General features: G+C 40.9%; 1 protein-coding gene across 1 annotated transcript in view; it reads left to right on the forward strand.

Annotated features, from left to right (window-relative positions):
- Positions 1-21897, forward strand: part of carhsp1 (calcium regulated heat stable protein 1) — a 91954-nt gene that overhangs the window by 65404 nt on the left and 4653 nt on the right. Inside the window, exon 3 of the mRNA XM_041205928.1 lies at positions 9811-9933. Within this exon, the coding sequence (XP_041061862.1) occupies positions 9811-9933 (123 nt within the window). The remainder of the gene's footprint in view (positions 1-9810; positions 9934-21897) is intronic.

A 21897-nucleotide genomic window follows, 5' to 3' on the forward strand; every position in this document is an offset into this window, starting at 1 on the left:
AAAATGCAAATGTCCCTTTACCTTGCTGTTTAACATTTCAAAACTACTATACATCAAAGCACCTAGCCTAGCTGGCTTTAATCCAATTAACACACACACACACACACCCACAGGCACAGACCCCACTACAAGTCCAATTTCAAATAGTTTCCAAAACATTATATATATTAATATTTCTTCATGACAGATGTCAAAAGTCAATTGGATGGGTACTTGAAGGAAATAAACTTGCAGGGCTACAGGGACTGACTGGATTGTTCTGTAGGAAGCTGGCATGGCCGAATGGCCTCCTTCTATGCTGTAAATGACTCTGACTCTAGAAGGACAAGGGCAGCAGACACATGGAAGCACCACCATCTGCAAGTCTCCTTCCAACCCTCGCACCATCCTGACTTGGAATTGTATCACTGTTGCTGGGTCAAAATCCAGTAACCCCATTCCTAATAGCATTGTGGTTGATTCTACAGCACATGGACTGCAGCAGTTCAAGAAGGTGGTGCACCACCACCTTCTTGAGGGCAATTAAGGATGCGTAATAACTGTTGGCTGAGCCAATAATGCCCATTTCCTGTGAAGAATTTTTAAAGTAAAGCCCTGCAATGTCCCTGATCTATTCCTCCACCTCTAACTCATGTTTACATTGCACACACTTCCTTCCTTCCCCTCACCTTCACAGCTGTTCCTCTAGCTGTCTAAGGCCCCTTACTCTGGAATTTCCTCACTAAGCTCCTTTGCCTCAGCACCACATTTTCCTCTTTTAATGCACTTCTTAAAAGCCACCTCTTTTTTTAAATCGAGCTTTTGTTCCTCCAGCCTAATATTGCTTTTGTTTTGCATCCATTTTTGTCTTGAGGTTTCATCGATGAGCCATGGGGTTTTTTTAATGCTAAAGGATGCTTTAGCAATGCCAGCTATTACATTAAACGTGAAATAGACTAAAGGGTATGGTAGCACCGTACCGTGTTAACAGGGTCTCCTATTTCAGATAGAGATGGGAAGTTTCTTTTCTGAGAGGGTTATTAGTCTTTGTAATTCTCTACCCCATAGGACAGTGGAGGCTGGGGGCCATTGAATATATTCAAGGCTGAGTTAGACAGATTTTTGACTGAGAGGGGAGTCAGAGGTCATGGGGCGTAGGCAGGAAAGTTGATTCAAGGCCACAGCCAGATCAGCCATGTTCTTATTGAATGGTGGAACAGTTTCGATGGGCCGAGTTGGCTCCTATTTCTTATGACTAATAATTCAAGAGGCCTGAACTAATGATTCTGGGACATGAGTTCAAATCCCACAATGGTTACTGAGGAATTTAATTTCAATTTATTGAATAAAAAGTATGCTTGCTAGACAGCAGAAACAGTAGATCGTGTTGTAACTTCAGTATGTTGGTACCTCATTTTCAGCTGTCTGGTGCTGCTCCTGGAAACTCTTCTGCACTGTTTTTGCCTTGGCTTGTTTGTGATGGAGGAACTCACTATAAGGCTCATTTGACAACACCTTCTAAACCTGTGACCTCTACCATTCAGAAGGACAAGAGCAGCAGATGCATGGGAACATCACCGACTGCAAGTTCCCTTCCAAGCCACACACCGTCCTGACCAGGAAATATATCGCTGTTCCTTCACTGTCGCTAGGTCAAGGTTCTGGAACTCCCTCCCTGACAGCACTGTGGGTGTATCTACACCACGTGGTCGGCAGCAGTTCAGGAAGGTGGCCCACCACTACCTTTTCAAGGGCAATTAGGGAGGGGCAACAAATGGTGGACTAGCCAGCAACATAATGGAAAATGAGGTGTCAACCTGCTGAAGTTACAACACGGTCTACTGTTTCTGCTGTCTAGCAGGCATGCAGTCCTATCGACAGAGCCACGTAATCCCACAACCAACAATTTAGATCAAAGCTTTGCAGTCCTGTGTAGTCATACGAGGCATGAAGGAAGATGGTTGTAGTTTTTGGAGGCAAATCATCTCAGCCCCAGGAGGTTGCTACAGGAGTTCCTCACAGTTGTGTCCTAGGCCCAACCATCTTCAGCTGCTTCATCAACGACCTTCCCTCCACCATAAGGTCAGAATCCTCACAGATACCTGAGGAAGAATTTCCCGGTCGGCGAACGGGGGCAGGGCCCACTTGCCGATGCGTAAAATGACGCGGTGATGTCCCGATGTCACCGTGCATCATTTAGGTTTTCAGTTCGGTGGGCATGCAGCCGACTCGGTTGCGCGCTTGCCAAACTGTTAAGGCCTGTTTAAAAGCTAACTAAAACAGTTAAATGAGTTCCCCGTCCAACCTTAAGGTTGGTGGGCAGGTGAAGAGCCCAGGTGGCCTTCGCACTTTTCATGAAACCTCATCCACAGGTGGGATGAGGTTTCTTGAAGTGTTAAAATTCAATAAAAATTATTTTAAAAATTCATTGACATGTCCCGGCTCGTGTGACACTGTCACATGAGGGGACATGTTTTAAAAGTTTTTTTTTCCTTAAACTGATCTCCCTAAAGCGCAAAAGAGCGCAGGCCCTGACTCAGGGAATCCCCCTGTGCACTTAGGGAGCCCTCACCGCTTCCGGGCGAGCATCACACTGGGCGGGCCTTAATTGGGCTGCCCACGTAAAGTTGTGGCGCGGACCTGATCGGGGGCGCTGATCGGGTTCCCACTTACTTCCGCACAAAAATTCAGCCCCTGGAGTCAGCTGATGATTGCACAACACTCAGTTCCATTCACAATTTCTCAGATAATCAAGTTGTCCATGCCCACATTGTGTGAACATATAAGTAAAAAGAGTGAGGGTTATAATGGACATGGTTGTGGTGGATTGCATGTCTGCTGCTGCTGATGATCCATATGGATTCTCAGGCTTCAGCTGCTGGCTATGTTCTTAACCTGACCCATTTAATGCAGTGGTAGTGGTGTACAACACAATGGACAGTGTTCTTACTGTGATAGGATTTGGTCTCCACAAGGACTGTGCCGTGGTCGCTTCTACCAATCCTGACTTGAACAGATACATCTGTGACAAGTACTTGGGTGAGAACAAGGTCAAATGGGTTATTCCCTAGCATTGGTTCTCTGACTTTCTGCTACATGTTCAGTGTGGCAGCAAAGACTTAGTACTTAGCCAGTTTGGTTAGTAGTGTTATTGCCAGCTCCTGTGCTTTCTTCAAGAATATGCAACATGGACTGCAGGCTCAACAGCTATCTTGTCAGGCCGTTGCGTTACTTGTCCCTGAAACAGCTCTTCCAGCTTTGGCGGCTTATTCCAGGTGTCATTGAGGATGTCTTTGCCAGGCTGACAGGGCTGGATTTGCCTTCATTGTGTCTGAAGCCGCTGCCTAGTACTCACCTATTGAAGGAATATCAGTAGATTTGGTTGTGGAAGCAGTAATATAAATGCTTTAATCGTACTTGTTGGCATGACTCATGGAGGTTAAATGAATTGTAAATCAAATAGATACCATTACTTAACATTTGCATGTTGTTATCAGATATTAAAGGCTTAATTATAAATTATTAATGTTAACATCTAGTTAGTGAGGAGCTTGTCATTTATCAGTTATTGCAGTATGCAAGGGACTTTTTCATATTTTTCTTAACCTTCAAATGTGCCCACATAGTAAAACCACAGCGCTAATCTCACTGTTGTGTCCAAATCACTGTTCATACCAGGATCACTACTGAAAAATACCAAACCATTCAGGTCAAAGCAAAACTGAATTTAAAAAAAAAAAATTCCAAGGAAATAAATAATTTATAAATTGTTTGAGCTTTGATCTATTTTTGGAGTGTTTAAGAGTGTGTAGCTTTCTGATAGAAATTTCTAAAATGAATAATTGAGAGGATAACATAGTTCAGGCTTTTGTGTTCGACGCTTCAACAATGTTTTGGAATGAGTTTGTAAAATATAGTTTGATTGGGATGAGTTTGCTATTCCTGTGTGGGAGTCACCTTTTGTTGTCTGTCTCTTGGGTGTCTGGTTACATCTTTGTGCAAGCCTTACTTTTAAATTTGTTGCAAGAATGTATATTAACAAGTAATACTAAATAACATTATCATTTTGTTGTTTGGATGCTGAATGTTACTGCACAGATTTAACAGTAACTTGAGAGAACATTTAATCTTCAAGTTTGAGAGATTGTGCCACTAATGGCAATGTTTTGAATGTTTTTCACAAATAAGCTATAATCTTCCCCATCAAAGTGTGTAGAACATGCTGGAACTGGTGAGATCTTGTTTCATATTAGTTGGTGGATGGCTCTGGATTAAAAAGTAACTTTCCTATGTCATTGGATCTCAATTCTTTGGGTGCAGTCAGTCTTCTGTGGCAGTTATCCATGACTGTTATGGCTGAATCCAATGCCTAAGTTTTATCGTTCTTTCTAGACGTTTCAAAACAGCGGAGCTAACATGAATCATGTCTGACAACAATTTTCCATGAGCCACTAGATGGGGAACAGGAGTAGGAGTCAGGCTGATATTTATTTTCACTTTCTCCTTCCTCTCTACTTCAAGCTCACTGATTGGAATCAATTATATTTCACCTACCACCACTGACTTGATGATTACATAGGGTCTTCCTGGTCTCTATGGCTCTAATTGACACAAACTGACCACCTAATGAAATTAACTGTTAAATCATAAAGCCATTTTCATGTTGAAAGGAATCTTTGTGCTGGATCATTTGCGAATTGACCTAGGCAAATGATTCTCCATCTTTTCCTGAAGCAATACATTTTCACAAAAGTTTTCATCTCCTGTTTGGATGCCACATTTTTAATAAGACATCAAAGCACATTTGTGTAATCATTAAATGTACAGAAAGAGAGAGAGAAATCCATTTGTTTCCTCCTGACTTCGAAGCAACTAGAGAGACTATTAAATAAACACAGAGCAGAAAGGAAATATCTGCCAAATAGACAAACATCAAAAACCAATTAATGACTAGCCCCTAATTGGCCATTAGACCTGTCTAGATTAGAGATTCCCAAACTTTCTTTGCTGTGTCCCATTTTTCAGAGATTTACACCCAATGCCTGTCCCCTCTTACTAAGAATCAATATTTTTGCATAGAATAAGAGGATTTTATTTTCTCAGCTAACATAACATTTACTTAAGACAGTAAACATGAACAGCAAGGTACCATTACTATGCAACTGAAAGGTGTTTGCTTGTCAATGTTAATGACCAGGACCTTCCAAGCAACAATATAGACAATAAGAGGATTCAAATTTCAAATTAACCCACACACAAAAACTGACTTTGCTACAAATGCCCACTTAAATGTCACTAGCAGGTTTCAATTCTGTTTACTTATCCAATTTAGCAATCTGTTTTGAAAGTAAAATCAATAAAATTCAAAAGAAATATGAAGTTAAATACCACAAATGCAACATAACCTGAATATTAGAAACATCATTTATAGAATCATACATATATACCTGAAGGAGTTAAGAATTTTTGGAACAGATCAAGTGAAAATCCGCAATGTGGTCACAGCTTTCAAGGTGAGTTCAGCTTGCAAGGAAGTGGATTGATAGTGTTAAATGCCCATAAATAAATTTCCTAAATGTAAACAACTGCATTGTTCTTTTAGTACACTGTTGCTCTGTAAATTACTCTTAGGCTGAAGAAGGTCAAAATCTTTTTTAAAAAATGTTATCTTATATGTACACAAATCACAATTGGTTAAGCATTATAAACTTGCTTTGCAGTTTGAGATCAGTGTTTTAATCAGCAATGTTGTAGCTAGCATTCAAAGAGAAATAAACCAAAATGGATGCCTTGCAGTGCAACCTCTACCTCATCTGCTGGCACATGCAGAATTAGTTACTGCTTTCTGTTTCTCTCTCTCTTTCCTGAACAGCGCATTTAAGGATGGTACCCTGCATTACTAAACTGCTGTTGGCAATATGATTTTATACAGCCAGTTGTCTGCTTTGGTTCGATAGATTACAGATCTGGTGTTACAGCAGCTTTAACTTGATGTTGTAAAGAACTGATCAAATTTTTTAAAGACCACATCCCTTTTCATAAATGTTAACCGTACTTGGTTTCATATAGTTAAAGTCACATATCAGCGATTACTGTGCCCAGGATTAATTCTATCCCATCAATAATATAACTTTTCCAAGACAGACAAATATGATGAGATTTATGTTGTATAATGAAGTTGGGAAAAACTTACCTGTACATTAGGGAGGAAATAAATAATCCGATGGTGCAGCTAATGCAGATCATAGGTTGGATGTGCTACTTAAATATATATTGAGACATGCTAACTTTCTGTTTACGATTTGGAATCTGTTGCTTGCTGTTAAGATCTTGCTTAGGCACCAGAACCAGCTCCCAGATTGACAAATGTCAGAGTCGAGAAATCTGCACGTAAAACCTAGAATCTTCCTGCTTTGCTTCACTGTATTAAGTGTTTTATCGATTTCAACTCATGCTTGTTAAACCTTACAAGCAGGTTCAATGGTAAATATAATTTCATAGATGATAAAACAAGCCCCCCACCCCCCCCACCCCCAACGACTCTCCTCATATGCTGCTGACAATCTCACTGTAACACCCCCAGCTTTGGAGCCTCTCATTTGCACCACTAGTCTGCCAGGGAATTCATGAGCAGTGGACATAACAGAAAGGTCAGGTGACCAGTTAACACAACAGCAATGGTGCAGACACAGGCCATTTATGAGTAATGCCACAGATCATTGGTGGTATTCTAAAGTGATGCTATTTGCACATCATGTTAAGGGATTAGAGCAATGAGTGATGTAAGGAGTGGCCAATGAACTAGCTGACTTGCAGACATAAGAAGGGCATCTCACATTTTGGTGACTTCCAGCTCCAAAAGCAGCATGTACAACACAAGCTGCAGCTGGTTCTATCTGTGGAAATTTGGGGTGGGGGAGAACTCGGCTGAGCACACTTCACTGGGCCGACAGCTGTGAGAACTGAGAGTGTGTACAGGTTGAGCAGAGGCTGATAGAGGAAGTGAGATGGATTACAGTTTTTAAGGTCTCTAGCTAAATTTTAAGACAAGGTCATGGCCAGAGTGTTGACAGTAATTTGCTGAGATGGTTACAGTCCCTGGTTGGTCCAGTTTGAAATTGGGGCATATACACAGAATTTATTGTGTTTGATACCTGATGCTGATTGACAGTGGTTTATGGGCTGTGGTAATTAGGCTGTAAAAGTGAACAGTGACAGTGACGTCAGTCGATTTTATGCAACTGTGAAACTAGCAATGAAACAATAGCAGAATTATTGCTGATAAAAAAGAGACATGTCATTGAAACTTTATATCTTGTACTGATCAGGACACTTGCAAGGATACCAAATTTGGAATAGACCAAAAATTTATACTGCATGAGAAAAGAGTGCTGATTCGTTGGCAGGTGAACTCTGGTCAAGGCATTGTCATGGAGAATACACTAGGGAACAGTTCTTCCCCAGGCTTTTCCTTAGATTTAGGAAAGGCAAGTTGACTCTGATTAGTTGAGGTGTCGCCATGGGGAACACCAAGGAACAGTTGTCCCCATGCTTCTGATAAATTGAAAAAGGCACAACGCCTGGACATGTTCTTTCTGCTTGCAGAGGACAGGGTCCTCCATATGTAGGTTCAACAAGCATAAGTGAGCCACGCTGTGAGCCCAACTGATGATCTTAATTTGTCTAGTGACATTCTTAGCACCCTCGAGATTGTTCAGTAAATGCTGTCTAATTGTGGAATTGGTTGTACACTACGTTCTATGCACAAGCTGGTTAAGTACGGTCCGTGCTCTGCATGTTGCAAACAGCCGGAAGAATGTGCTGTTTGATGCAATCCACCAGTCTTTGAACGTACGGCCTACATGTCCATCACACTGGAGCCCCTGAAGCCTTCTCTATCATTCTGTCAGATCATAGCTGACCCAAGGAAAGTCATGGAGGAGGCCAGAATTGGAGTAGTGCAGAGATCTCTGTGTGTTGTACAACTGGACAAGGTTGCAGCGCTGACTAGCAGCTAGGCCATGGAAGGATTAAGAATTTAAAACTGATGCGTTGCCAGACAGAGCCTGTGTATATCGGCAAGCACAGGGACAAAGGGTAAATGCGACCTGATGCAAGTTAAGGTGGATGCAGATGAGCTTTGGTAAGTTTTGAAACATTCTTAACATATCTTGTGACTGAATGTTTCAGTTGAAGAGCATTCGAAACTATATCCCCTATGGTTTCAAATTGGTAAGAAGTTTGTTTGGGTAAAACATAGGAATATAGGACTTAGGAGCAGGAGTAGGCCATTCGGCCCTTCAAACCTGCTCCACTATTCATTAAGTTCATGGCTGATGTGGTTCTGGTTTCAAATCCACTTTCCTGTCTGCCCTCCCATAACGCTTGACTCCCTTGTCTAACAAAAATCTGTTCACAATTCGGTCTGAAATAGATTTAAGGCACCACTACTTTCTAGGGAAGAGAATTCTACTCTCTAATGACCCTCTGAGAAAGAAATTCCCTCATCTCTGTCTTAAAAGGGAGACCGCTTATTCTTAAACTATGTCCCTGAGTTCTAGTTTCTCTTACAAGAGGAAACATATTCCTGGTAAACCTATCCAGTCTCCTCAAGATCCTACATGATAAGATCACTTCTCATTTTTCTAAAATCCAATGGGTATAGGCCCAACCTATTCAACCCTTCAAGATATTTCAACTTGTGGGTGAGACCAAGACTAGGAGACATAAATTTAAGATACTCAGGGAAAACTTCTTCAGCCAAAGAGTGGTTAGAAATTGGAACTTGCTATCATATGTAAGAGTGATTGAGGCAATTGCCATCCATACATTTAAGGAGAATCTAGACAGGTACATGAGAGAGGAATGAATAGAAGAATGTGGCAATAGGGTGAAATGAAGTAAAATGGGAGGAGGCTTTTGTAGAGCATAAATGCTGACATGGGCCAGTTGAGCCAAATAGCCAGTTTTTGTGCTGTACACTCATGTAGTTCTTGTCCTACCCTTCAGATTCCATCTGATATTGAATCCTAACCCTCAGCGGTAAGCTTTGTGTTTTACGTATTAGATGTATATCAAATGCTCCTTTGTGTTAGGTTTATGCAAATGTCCTGCAGCCTCACAATTGACTATTTTGGTGAATGTTTATGTTGTGAAGTCTGATCTGAGTTTGTCAGTGCAGTGCTGTTATCTTTCTGCTACAAAGTTGGAACTGGTGGAAATGTGACAAAGTGAATTCGCAAAATTATGTAGCAGTCCACTGTAATTATACATGATGGAAGCATGATTTCTGTGTCATATCAATGTGATGCTCTCATATACTCAGTAAAGGAGATTTACCAGAATGATTCCGAGGTTGGGGGGGTGGGGTTTAGTTCGAAGGTTAGGTTGGAAAGGCTGGGGTTCTCCTTGGAGCAAAGGTGATTGAGGGGAGATTTGACAGAGTTGTCCAAGATTGTGACAGGCTTAGATAAGGTGGACAAGGAAAAACTCTTCCTATTGGCTGATTGTGGAAGGACAAGGATTGAAGATTTTGGACAAAAAATACAGTAGGAATGTCAGGAAGAACTTCTTTATGCAGCGAACAGTAATGACCTGGGACTCGCTGCCTATGGATCCACCACGGATGTGGAAACAATCAATGATGTCAAAAGGAAATTGGATGGGCACTTGAAGGAAATAAAATTGCTGGGCTGCAGGGACTGGGTGAGATTGTCTGGATTGCTCTGCCTGGAGCCAACATGGACGCAATGGGCTGAATTGCTTCCTCCAGTGCTGTAAATGACTGTATTTAGTTTAGGAGCTAATGTCATTCCTATTATTCTGTTACAGAACTGCTCGGGCAGCAGAAGGTCCGGTCTTCAAAGGAACCTGTAAGTGCTTTTCCCGTTCAAAAGGTCATGGATTTATCATCCCTGCAGATGGAGGACCGGAGATTTTTGTTCACATTTCGGAGTAAGTTGTTAGAGTCTACAGCATGTTTATATGGAATGATATCATGAGGGTAAGGTAAACAAATATGATCAAGAGTCAAAAAAAAACCATTGCATAAGGGTGCTGTTGTCTAAACCTAGATTGAATAGTTGGCTAATTGATTGATAGCCTGTAGGTATAGCAGAATTAGTAAATTACTGATATCTTGAGGACTGGTATCAGCCATCTCTTTTGATAGGTAATCTTATTTTCAAAATAGTTATTATGTGCACTGTTACAAAAAAAAATTAGTGGTTATAGGCTCAGGGTTCGCTGGTGGAAGTAGTTTATAGGCCCTCTAACATAGTTGTATTGTTGGACACTGGTCTTAAGCAAGCAATAATTAAAGCGTGTAACAAAGGGAATGAACTAACTGTGGGGGACTTCAACCATTATAATAACTGAGCAAATCAAATGGCAATGGTAGCGTGGAAGATGAGTTTGTAGAATGCTTTCGCAAGAGTTTCCTGGAATAAAACTCTTTTAGATCTAGTAGTTCAAAATTAAGGTGAATTCCATATTAAATTTGAGAGCAACAGACTTGTAAAGAACAAGAATATTAAACTTAAATGAATCCAATTTCAAAGGTATGAGGGAAGAGCTGGCTATAGTTGATTGGGTAAGTAGACTAAAAGGTATGGCGGTAAATAAGGGAAACATTTAAAGAACTGATTCACCATTTTCAACAAATATATACTCCATTTAAAATAAAACAGCAAAAAAGGTCTGCCTGTGGTTTTCTGGAGAAGTTAAGGATAGTGTTAGATTAGATAGGTTGAGTGAGTAGGCAAATACATGGCAGGTGCAGTATAACATGGATAAGTGTGAGGTCTGGCAGCATCGGCGGAGAAGAAAAGAGTTGACGTTTCGAGTCCTCATGACCCTTCGACCAAACTCAAAAGGGATCACATAAACAATGGCCCAGACACCCTAATGGAGTAGCCTTTGCAGAGAGAAGGAATTTGTGACTGTTCACATATGGTCTGGTAACCCTGTCCAAATGCTGGTGGGCGGGCACATGGTGCCATTAGTGCATGTGCCTAAAGTGGGTAGGCAGAGGTAAGCAGCACTGGTTGCAAGAGATAGTGGAATTTCAATTGAAAATTCTGCCACTTTTGCCGCAAGTGGTTTTCCTGACAATACCAATTGCTTTTGGAAAACCAGCATTTCAGATTTGAAGCTTCCCCCTCCTTCAGTGTCCTTTAATAATGTTGGCTGCTAGGAATACACTCACTGTGGCCATAACTTCTGACCAGCAGACAAAGGTTGGGACTTGGACCCTACCGGTCCATCCATATTGTGCCCGAGAACCTTGCAGTTTGGGTCTCTGAAAGCCATCAAATACTTCATCTATTTATTAAAGCTGTAAAATTCATTTATTTCCAATATTGCTGTTCTTGTGATTTTTATTGCAGCCCTCTTTATTAAACTGCTCAATCTTCGGGTGTCCTTGTAAATTGGGGCTCTCTTTCATCTCCTTCATCTTTACTTTCAGTATTAGTATCTGTGATAGAAACTCATGCTTTGGCTTCACTATGTGAAGAAGAAAATTCTTTTGAAAATTATTTTACTTCGATCAGAGGGGTGATTGTGTTGAAATGAATTGAAAGACATTTCCGGTATTTTTAATTCCTAAAATACAATTGGTTCAGTTTCACAAGTGGTTGCTTGGCTCCCTCAATGGCTGTGTGTTAAAGCACGATGCAGTGCTGACTCATACAAACTATGAAGGTCCCTGGTTTCTCTTGGATTAGGTTACCTCGGCTAGTATGACTAGTGGGTATGCCACACTTGACCTCAGAATTAGGCAGAGAAAGAAATTTATTGCTATTAGTGCAAACTGCTAGAATGCATGTATGTTTTAGGTAGGGGAGTGAGGGTAAGAGATGTCAGGGGAAGAGCAGATTGGACTTGGCTGCAATTGAATAGAAGTAAATATAGCACTGTATCACCATGCCACTTGTTGTAAGGATTCTATCCCAATTCTCCAAGCTTCTCCATCTCTGTTGTATCTGTTTTGATGATGCCATGTTCTATACCAATGTTTCCAATATGTCTTTCTCTTCCGAAGATTTTCATCAAAGTTGACAGGGCCCTCAACTGTACCCAACTTATTTCCCACCCTTCTGTCCTCATCCCTCCCAGAATTATGTCAAGTTTTTCATGGTCCTCACCTTCCATCCCACTAGCCTCAACATTTAATGGGTCATTTCCTGCCACTTCTAGCCTGATGACACCACCAATTATATCCCCCCTTCCCCTTTCAGCCTTAAAAAGGGACCATTCCCTCTGTGACATCCTGGTCCACTCTTGCAACACCTGCTCCCCTTCCCACAGCACTTCTCGAGATGCAACACCTGCTCTTTCACCACCTCCCTTCCCACCGTTGAAGGTCAGAAATATACCTTCCAGATGAGGCAGTGATTCACATGTACGTATTTCAGTTAAGCATTCTGTGCTGACAATGTGGCCTTCACACTGGGGAGATCAACGTAGTTTTGGTGGTCATTTTGCTGATCACCTTCATTCAGTTGCCATTGTGACCCTGAGCTTCCAGTCGTTTGCCACTTTAACTCTCTGTCCTCGGCCTGCTACTGTTCCAGTGAAGCTCAGAGGAAGCTCGAGGAACAGCAGCTCACCTTTCGATTAAGCCCTTTACAACCTTCATTTGACTCTCAATCAAGTTCAACAACTACAGATCACAGCTGCTGCTCCCATCTTTTTTCAGGCAGCATCTGCCGGTCAGGAATGGTGCTGGTGTTGCCGTTTACGACTGTTATGCTCATTTATTTTTTTTTGTTTATTCTCATTACCATTCCTTTTCACCATCACTTTTATCATTTAGTCTCTCCTGCCTTCCACTCAGAGATATTTCCTTTTGTTCTTTCCTTCCCTTCCAACCCCTTCTCTCCTCCCACCCCTCCCCAGCCTCTGTAACTTTAAACGTTTTCCAGGCCTGGTGGAAGTGGCGGACCTGAAAGGTTTTTCTCTGTACAGAAACTGTCTGCACTGCTGAGTATTCCCAGCATTTAAATTTCACATTTCCAACATCTGTAGTATTTTGCTTTTGTACAACATAATCAAATTCAAGTGTTAGGTTTGAAAAGGAGAAACAGAACACAGTTAGTAATTTTGGTAAGGCTAACATTAACAGGATGAGAACGGCACTGACAACAAAACTGCTATCGGATAAAACTGCAGATGAAAAATGGAAGGTGTTCATAAAGAATACAGGATCAGCATATACCCCACAAGGGGTATTAAATTCTACACACCAAATAAAACAGACCAAATAGTTGACAAAATTGGTGAGAGATTGCATAGCCCTAAAGGAAAAAACAAACTACAGTGCAAAGAATGTGCAGACCGAGGGGACTGCGATGGATATAAAGAACAGCAAAGGAAGATTAGAAGAATATAGAGCTGTAAAAAAAAAAGTACATAAAGTACTTGAGGAATATAAAGACTGATACAAAGTTTTTACAATATATTCAAAGAAAAAGGATAATGTTGACCCTTTAAAAATAGATGTTGGTAATATTGCAAATAAAAGTAAGGAAATGGCAGGCTTGTTGAATAATTGCTTATGTCAGTCTTCATAGTAGAGAGAGAGAGAAAGGATACGTTACCTGACATTCCAGTGAAACTAATAATGAATTAAGAATTATTGATCAGTAAGAAAATGGTACTGGATAAAATAATGGCACTAAAGATTTGCACAGCCTTGGGCTAGTTTCTATCCAGGGTTTTAAAGGAAACAAAGAAAATAGAAAATTTTCATACAGAAAGAGGCCATTTGGCTCATTGTGTCTTTGCCAGCCTAGTCCTACTTTCAGGCTCTTGGTGCATAGATATCTGTTATGGCACTTCAAGTGCATATCCAATGTTAACTGGATCTAGGCTGGTTGGTGAAGTTAAAACTAAGAGACAGCAGTTTGCTGGAGAGAGTTTATTGACTTAGTTCACAGTTAACACTACTCCAACACACCAGTGTCCCAGCTGTCGTCTTTTTATAGGTGTACAAATACAAATCACCTGTTTAATAATGTAACTGCCATTAAGCCTTAACAATGTGATTAATAAGACTTTGACATCCAATATTTTTTTCTCTGCAATAAGGGTTTATTGCCCTGCTGCCTTCAGTGATTTGTGGACATGCACTCCAAGGTCTCTCTGTTCCTCTACACTTCTCAGTATCCAACCCTTTATTGTGTGTTACCTTGCCTTGTTTGCTTTTTCCAAATGCATTACCTCACACATCTCAGGATTGAATTCCTTTTGCCACTTTTCAGCCCACCTGGCCAGTCCATTGATATCTTCCTCAATATCAACCAAACGACCAATTTTTGTACCATCTGCAGACTTCTTAATCATGCCCGCTTCTTTTAATTCTAAATCATTGCTTTAAACTATGAAAAGCACAAAACTTAGTATGAAGCTCTGTGGAGCCCTGTTAAAGTTGCAAAAACACCAGTCGACCATAACCTTTTGCTTACTGCCACTGGCCTAAAATTACTTGGGACATCTCTTCCTTTTTAAACAACAGAACAATGTTAGCAGTCCTCTGGCACCATACCTGTAGCCAGAGAGAATTGGAAAATGATGGTCAACGCTTCAACTATTTCCTCCCTTGCTTCTTTTAGCAGCATGGGATACATTTCATCTGGGCTTTTGGTAAGGAAATTGTAGATGCTTTAGCCATAACCTTCAAAAGCTCTCATGAATCAGGAATTGGCTCTGTAGATTGGAAAATTGCAAATACAACTTCATTATTTAAGAAATGAGAGAGCGGGAGAAGAATTAGAAATTGTAGACCTGTTAGTCTGGCATCTGTTGTGGGAAAGTTATTGGAATCAGTAATCACTGAGCACTTTGAGAAATGTGAGCTGATTAGAGGAAGCTAACATAGATTTGTGAATAGATTTGTGAGGAAGTAATTAAAATAATCAACAGAGAAATGAGGATGGAATTAATGCAGGCTTTCAGAAGGCATTTGATAAATACACTGTTAAGTAAAAAGCACAATACGTGAAATTGATGGTGAATTATTGACTAAGTTAGAGGTTGGTTAGATGGTAAAAGTGGAGATTGTGTGTATGTCCTTGAATTGGAACAAAGTGACTTGTGTCCCGAAAGGATTTGTGTTGGGCTCTGACTATTCACTGGCCTTGGAAGGAATGCAGGGCAGACTCATCAGGATGTTACCAGGGCTCAAAAGGTTAGGTTATGAGGAGCGATTACATTGACTGGGCTTGTATTCCCTCAAATATAGAAAGTTATGAGGTGATTTGAAGCAAAGCACAAAAAGCAGTGGAGCAGTAGCTTAATTAATAATTTAAAATCGAGATTGGCTAGCAACAATCAACCAAAGATAGGGAATACAGAACCAAAATCTGTAAATGGGGCTAGGATACAGATCAGCCATGATCTCAAAAAATGGCAGAATAGGCTTGAGAGGTGCTGAATGTCCTCTGCCTGTTTCTAAACGTCTGATGTGATCTTGAGCCACGTAGATCCTGCTGGAACCATGCAGATCATTGTTGAGTAATTACAGTTTGATTAGATTTGTTGATGAATCTTCCTGTCACTTTACTGATAGGGAGGTGGCTGGTAGGCTAGGTGCTATTTTTGAATTTGACATAGGCAGTCTTCAGCATTGGCATATAGATGAACTGGAATAGCGTCTCTAGGGGGCAGCTGGTTTGGTCCACGGGTCTTCAACACTGTAGGTAGGATGTTATCAGTACTTAGCTTATGCTTGTGCGTTTAGGAGCTTCCTAATGCCTGAATCAAATTGAATTATCCATTTGGCAAGTTTGTCTGAAAACACTTGCAAAGACAGAAACCTCAATTCTTGCACTCACATGCTGGGCTCCATGATGGCTGAGAATGGGGATGTTCACAGAGCTACCTCCTACTGTTAGTTTCTTTATTTCCTTTTTTTGAACCAGTCTTGTGGGACATCATTTCAAACACCTGAAAATCAATATGCAATGCATCTACTGCACTTCCTTTTTATCAGTCACCTTTAACAAATTCATGCTGGCTGTCCTTGATTAACCTATGCATGTCTAAGTGCTCTCAAATTTTGCCTTGAATTAGAATTTCCAGCAGTTTGCCCACAATTGCTGTTAAATTAATTTGCCTGTAGTTACCTTTCTTCTTCTTCACTTCTTCTTTCTAATTTTTTATAGAAGCAATTCTTTTTCTACAGTTCCCTTACTAGATACCCCTCTACTAGACTTTGATTTTAAATTCGCCCAACATTTGTAAAGGAAAACAATGCAAAATATTTAGTACCTCTTTCAAACCTTTATCATCCATAATTAAACTTCATCCTTCACCTTGAGTGCTCCGAGTGAAGTTCATATTATTTCCTTTTAAATTATACAATAGCCAGCTCATGTTTCTTTTTCATCTGCATTTTCATCTCCTTCCTAGGCTCTCTATACTCCTCGTGATTATCCTTAGCATTGTGAGTCCTAACTTAATCTAAGGCCTCACTTTTAAGTTTTGCTTTAGTTTTGATCCCTCTCTTTATCTATGAATTCTATTCTTTAAAACAATTCCTTTTTGCCTTTTAGGAATATATTTATTTACTATCCCATCCATTTCATATTTGAAAATTTCTTAATATCAATTCAAATTTGTTAACTTTCTTGCCCAGATAATCTAAGACACAAACTGCCTTTTTCCAGGCAGCACCCTAATCTTTGACTCTTAATGATTCTACCTGTATTCTTGGACTGAACTTTGCAGTTGTTCTTTCCCAGTTGTTCTACTCACATCTGATATAGTGCCTTCCTTGATCTCAGAATCCACCAAGGTGGTTTACGATTAGCAAGGTACTTTTTGAAACATAGTCAGTATTTTATTGTGGTGAAGTGGCAGGCAGCAGTGCTCCATACAGAGTCATATGATAATGACCAGATAACCTGCTGATTAGTGATTTAGGTGAGGGATAAATATTGGCCAGAAGTCCCCCGTTACTCTTTTTAAATATTGCCATGAGAGGGCAGATGGGGCCTTGGCCCTCAGTTACTGCACCGTGGTGTCTGCCCAGATTATGAGTTGAAGTTTCTGGAGTGTGGCATGAACCTATGATCTCCTGACTTCGCAAGAGTGGTGCACACTTGTCAATAGCTGTTGAATCAAGCAATGCTTCTTTCTCTGTCGGACTCTAAATGTACAGGAAACAGGCCTGAATGAAATGAAAATGTATCCGGGGATACTGCCTTTTGGATGTCTGGGACCCTATAATGTCCTTCCAAGAACAGGTGAAAAAATGGTTGAGATGGCTTGGACTCCACAGTGCCACAGAGCCTTGAGCCCCCCACACCTACTTATCCCCATAGCTACATACCTTGGATAAGGCACTAGAAGGTGCCCAGTATCTTTGGAAACATTCCTGTTTCAACAAAGGGAGGAGGAAAATTAACAAGAAAAAAGAAAATTGCATTTGAAACTTTGGAGTAATATTTTTATGAATAAAAGAAAATTGTTTGATTTGAGTAGGTGAAGGGAAATGATTGAAATACTTGCAAGAATTGTGCCTAGTCTACAGGGAAGAGTAATGTAACTTGATCTTTAGAAGTGCTGCTTTACATAATGGCTTGCATTATGAATGTTAACAAAGATCATACAATGCATTTAGCTATTTCTGAATGTCATAAAATTTTAATACAAGTGTAATTGTTCAAGCGTAGGTGTACAGTATGAGAAGATCAATCTTTTGTGATTCATATAATTACATGACAAATGGTTTTGGTATAGATGCTGTAAAACATGGTCCATTTCCTGTGTTAGTAAATGGTAGCAAATGTTTGAATGTTCTCTTAGTATTGATTTTAAATAAACAACCAGCACAACACAACAGATTAACAGAATTAAAATACCCGATTTCTACAGAAAATGGTGGCCTGGTCATAACAAGTAACTACTTTCTGGAAAGTAAGCTTACTGTAACAAGCCCACAGATTCCATATGCTAAATCCCCAGGAGTTAGTCATGTACCTTATGTATTTGTAATAATTTTTTGTTAGAGAGAAATCAAGTACTAAACTTAATAAAATACAGTTTTCAGCTCTGAATAATTTTAAGGCTCTGTAAAGTGTAGGTTGACAGTACAAATTTGTCTAGACCTGAAAACATAATTGAAAATTTTTAGGCTAATGGCAGGCTTCAGCACTGTGGTTGCCATATTAAAAATAACCATTTCGTTCAACCTAGGTTGCAGAAATATTGGAAAAGAATCCACCTATGCATTCTTGTATGGGAAAGCAGCATTACCCCACACCCCACCTATTGCTTGGATTTTTCTTTCTTTTCTATCTTTTCATTATGTTGGAACAATCGACTCATTTTCTTTTACCTCTTACATTTACCAAAAATTGCCAGTTTGCACCTCTCCCATCTCCCACTGTTCATTAATTTTTCATTAGCAATGACTTTCTCATTTTCTCACTTGTGTGTCAACCCACCTGGACACTGCACTTGTCAATTTTCATAAACTCAAGTTATTAATAAGAAACTCGTGTGTGTGTGTTATATATATATATATATATATATATATATATAACTTTAATATTTAATCTTGCTGCTGACTAGAGATATAAGGCGATCTTTTATGAGATGTACTACAAACAAGTTCACATTTTGCAAGCCTGTGTGGTCCCTTGGGTGTTTACTAGACTCAGTGCAGAGCTGGAGCATGTTTACCATCTAAGCATTTTTTGCAATATGGAGTTGTGTGGCAACAGCAAATGAAATATGACGCATGAGTATATGAATTATTGCTAGCACCCTTTTTCCCTTCACCTCACCATTTGTGGTCATGCCCCCTGCTGCCTGGACACCATCCTTGGAATTCTCCCTCTCATCTATTTACCCTGTGTTCCTCCCATAAGATTATCTTTAAAACTCAGTTCTTTTCATACTTTCTAATACCATTTTTCATCTCAGTGACTATTTTTGGCTGATTAAACCTTTATGACGCTTTTTGTCTTGCATTCATCAGGGCGGTTTGCAAGAATACTAAATGTAAAGGGAACAACAATTTATACCACATGAGAAGAGAGTGCTGACTTTTTGGCAAGTGGACTCTGGTAGAGGCGTTGCCATGGCGAATGCACCAATTGATGGTGACTGACAGTTAACCGCCAAGCATTGTTTGAAAATTTATACCAGGCAGCTTAACTCTAATTGTTCAAGGCATTGCCTTGAGGAATGCACCAGCAAATGGCTGCCTTCTATTTTGTTTAGCTGAAACAAGCGCAATATGTGTACATGTTCTTACTGTATGTAAAGAACAGGGCCCTATGTATATGTAGCTTCCAGTACATGCTTATGTGCCACACTGCGAGCTCGACTGACCGTCTTAAATTTTACTACACAGAAAATTATTTAGCAAATGTTGTACACTGTGTTTTGAGCTTTACAAGCACAGGCTGGTTGGGTACGGTCTGTACCTTGCCTGTTGTGAACAGCAGAAAGGACATGCTATTTGCTATGATCCACCAGTCCACCACATGGCCTACATACCTAGCATCACACTGGCACTAAAGTTCATAAACCCCATTATTCATTTGTGTGATAGGCAGAGCAATTTTTTGGCTTGATAGCAGCATCCTTTTAGTGGCAAATGCCACTTGTGTTGCTACTTCATAGTAGCAGTGTGAAACAGCTAGTTTCACCTGTTGCTCAAATTTTTGCAATGCCTTGCCCTTGCCGGGTAATCTGATAATCAGTGCTGAAAATGATGGCTTGGGCCCGTTCATGAGTTTGCACGATATGCAGTGAGAAATGATCTGATCAGGGTAGACATTTTTCTTTAGTCATCCATGGGATGTAGGCTTCGCTGGCTGGGCCAGCATTTATTGCCCATACCTAGCTGCCCTTGTGAAAGTGGCGGTGAGCTGCCTTCTTGAACTGCTGCAGTCCATGTGCTGTAGGTACACCCACAGTGCTGTTACGGAGGGAGTTCCAGGATTTTGACCCAGTGACGGTGAAGGAACGGTAATATATTTCCATGTCAGGATGGTGAGTGACTTGGAGGGGAACTTGCAAGTGGTGGTGTTCCCATGTGTCTGTTGTCCTTGTCCTTCTAGGTGGTAGTGGTCATGGGTTTGGAAGGTGCTGTCTAAGGAGACTTGGTGAATTCCTGCAGTGCATCTTGTAGATGGTACACACTGCTGCTACTGTGCATTGGTGGTGGAGGGAGTGAATATTTGTGGATGTGGTGCCAGTCAAGTGGGCTGCTTTGCCCTGGATGGTGTTGAGCTTCTTGAGTGTTGTTGGAACTGCACTCATCCAGGAATGTGGGGAGTAATCCATCACATTCCTGACTTGTGCCCTGTAGATGTTGGGGAGTCAAGGGGTGAGTTACTTGTCTCAGGATTCCTAGCCTCTAAGCAATTTACAGCCTTCCGGTCTGAATATTGAGTTCAACAATTTTAGATCATGAACTCTCTCCTCCATCCCCACCCCCTTTCCGATTTCCACTCCCCCCTTTTTTTTCCAATAATTTATGCAGATTTTTCTTTTCCCACCTATTTCCATTATTTTTAAATGTATTTCCACCCATTGTTTTATCTCTACCTTTTAGCCTTTATCGATTCCTTCCCCCCACCCCACCCCCACTAGGGCTATCTGTACCTTGCTCGTCCTGCTTTCTACCCTTAATTAGCACATTCCTTAGATAATATCACCACCTTCAACACCTCTTTGTCCTTTTGTCTGTGACATCTTTTGGTTATCTCCACCTATCACTGGCCCTCTATCTAGCTCTACTTGTTGTCCCCCCCCACCCCCCTCCCCAAACCAGTTTATATTTCACCTTTTTTCTATTTTTCCTTAGTTCTGTTGAAGGGTCATTCGGACTCGAAACGTTAACTGTGTTCCTCTCCACAGATACTGCCAGACCTGCTGAGTTTTTCTAGGTATTTTTGTTTTTGTTCCTAGCCTCTAACCTGGTCTTGTAGCCACAGTATTTATATGGCTAGTCCAGTCCAGTTCACCCCCAGGATCTTGATAGTGGGAGATTCAGTGATGGTAATGCCATTGAACACCAAGGGGTGATAGTTAGATTTTCTCTTGTTGGAGATGGTCTTTGCCTGACACTTGTGTGGCGCGAATGTTACTTGGTACTTGTCAGCCCAAGCCTGGATAATCTCCAGGTCTTGCTGCATTTGGACATGGACTGCTTCAGTATTTGAGGAGTCGCGAATGGTGCTGAACATTGTGCAATCATCAGCGAACATCCCCACTTCTGACCTTATGATGGAAGGAAGGTTTTTGATGAAGCAGCTGAAGATGGTTGGGCCGAGAACACCAGCTTGAGGAACTCCTGTAATGATGTCCTGGGACTAAGATGACTGACCTCCAAAAACTATAACCATCTTCCTTTGTCCTAGGTATGACTCCAACCAGTGGAGAGTTTTGCCCTGATTCCCATTGACTCCAGTTTTGCTAGGGCCCCTTGATGCCACACTTGGTCAAATGCTGCCTTGATGTCAAGGGCAGTCACTCTCCCCTCACCTTGGGAGTTCAGCTCTTTTGTCCATGTTTGAACCAAGGCTGTAATGAGGTCAGGAGCTGAGTGGCCCTGGTGGAACCCAAACTGTGTGTCACTGAGCAGGTTATAGCTAGCAAGTGCTGCTGATATCTCTGTTGATGACCCTTTCCATTACTGATGATGAAAAGTAGACCAATGGGGCAGTAATTGGCGGGGTTGGATTTGTCCTGCTTTTTGTGTACAGGACATACCTGGGCAATTTTCCACATAGCTGGGTAGATGCCAGTGTTGCAGCTGTACTGAAACAGCAAGTTCTGGAGCACCAGCCTTCAGTGCTATTGCTGGAATATTGTCAGGGCCCATAGCCTTTGCAGTATCCTGTGCCTTCATGTGGAGTGAATTGAATTGGCTGAAGACTGGCATCCATAATGCTG

Source organism: Carcharodon carcharias, chromosome 15 (assembly GCF_017639515.1).
Source record: "Carcharodon carcharias isolate sCarCar2 chromosome 15, sCarCar2.pri, whole genome shotgun sequence".
Taxonomy (NCBI): domain Eukaryota; kingdom Metazoa; phylum Chordata; class Chondrichthyes; order Lamniformes; family Lamnidae; genus Carcharodon; species Carcharodon carcharias.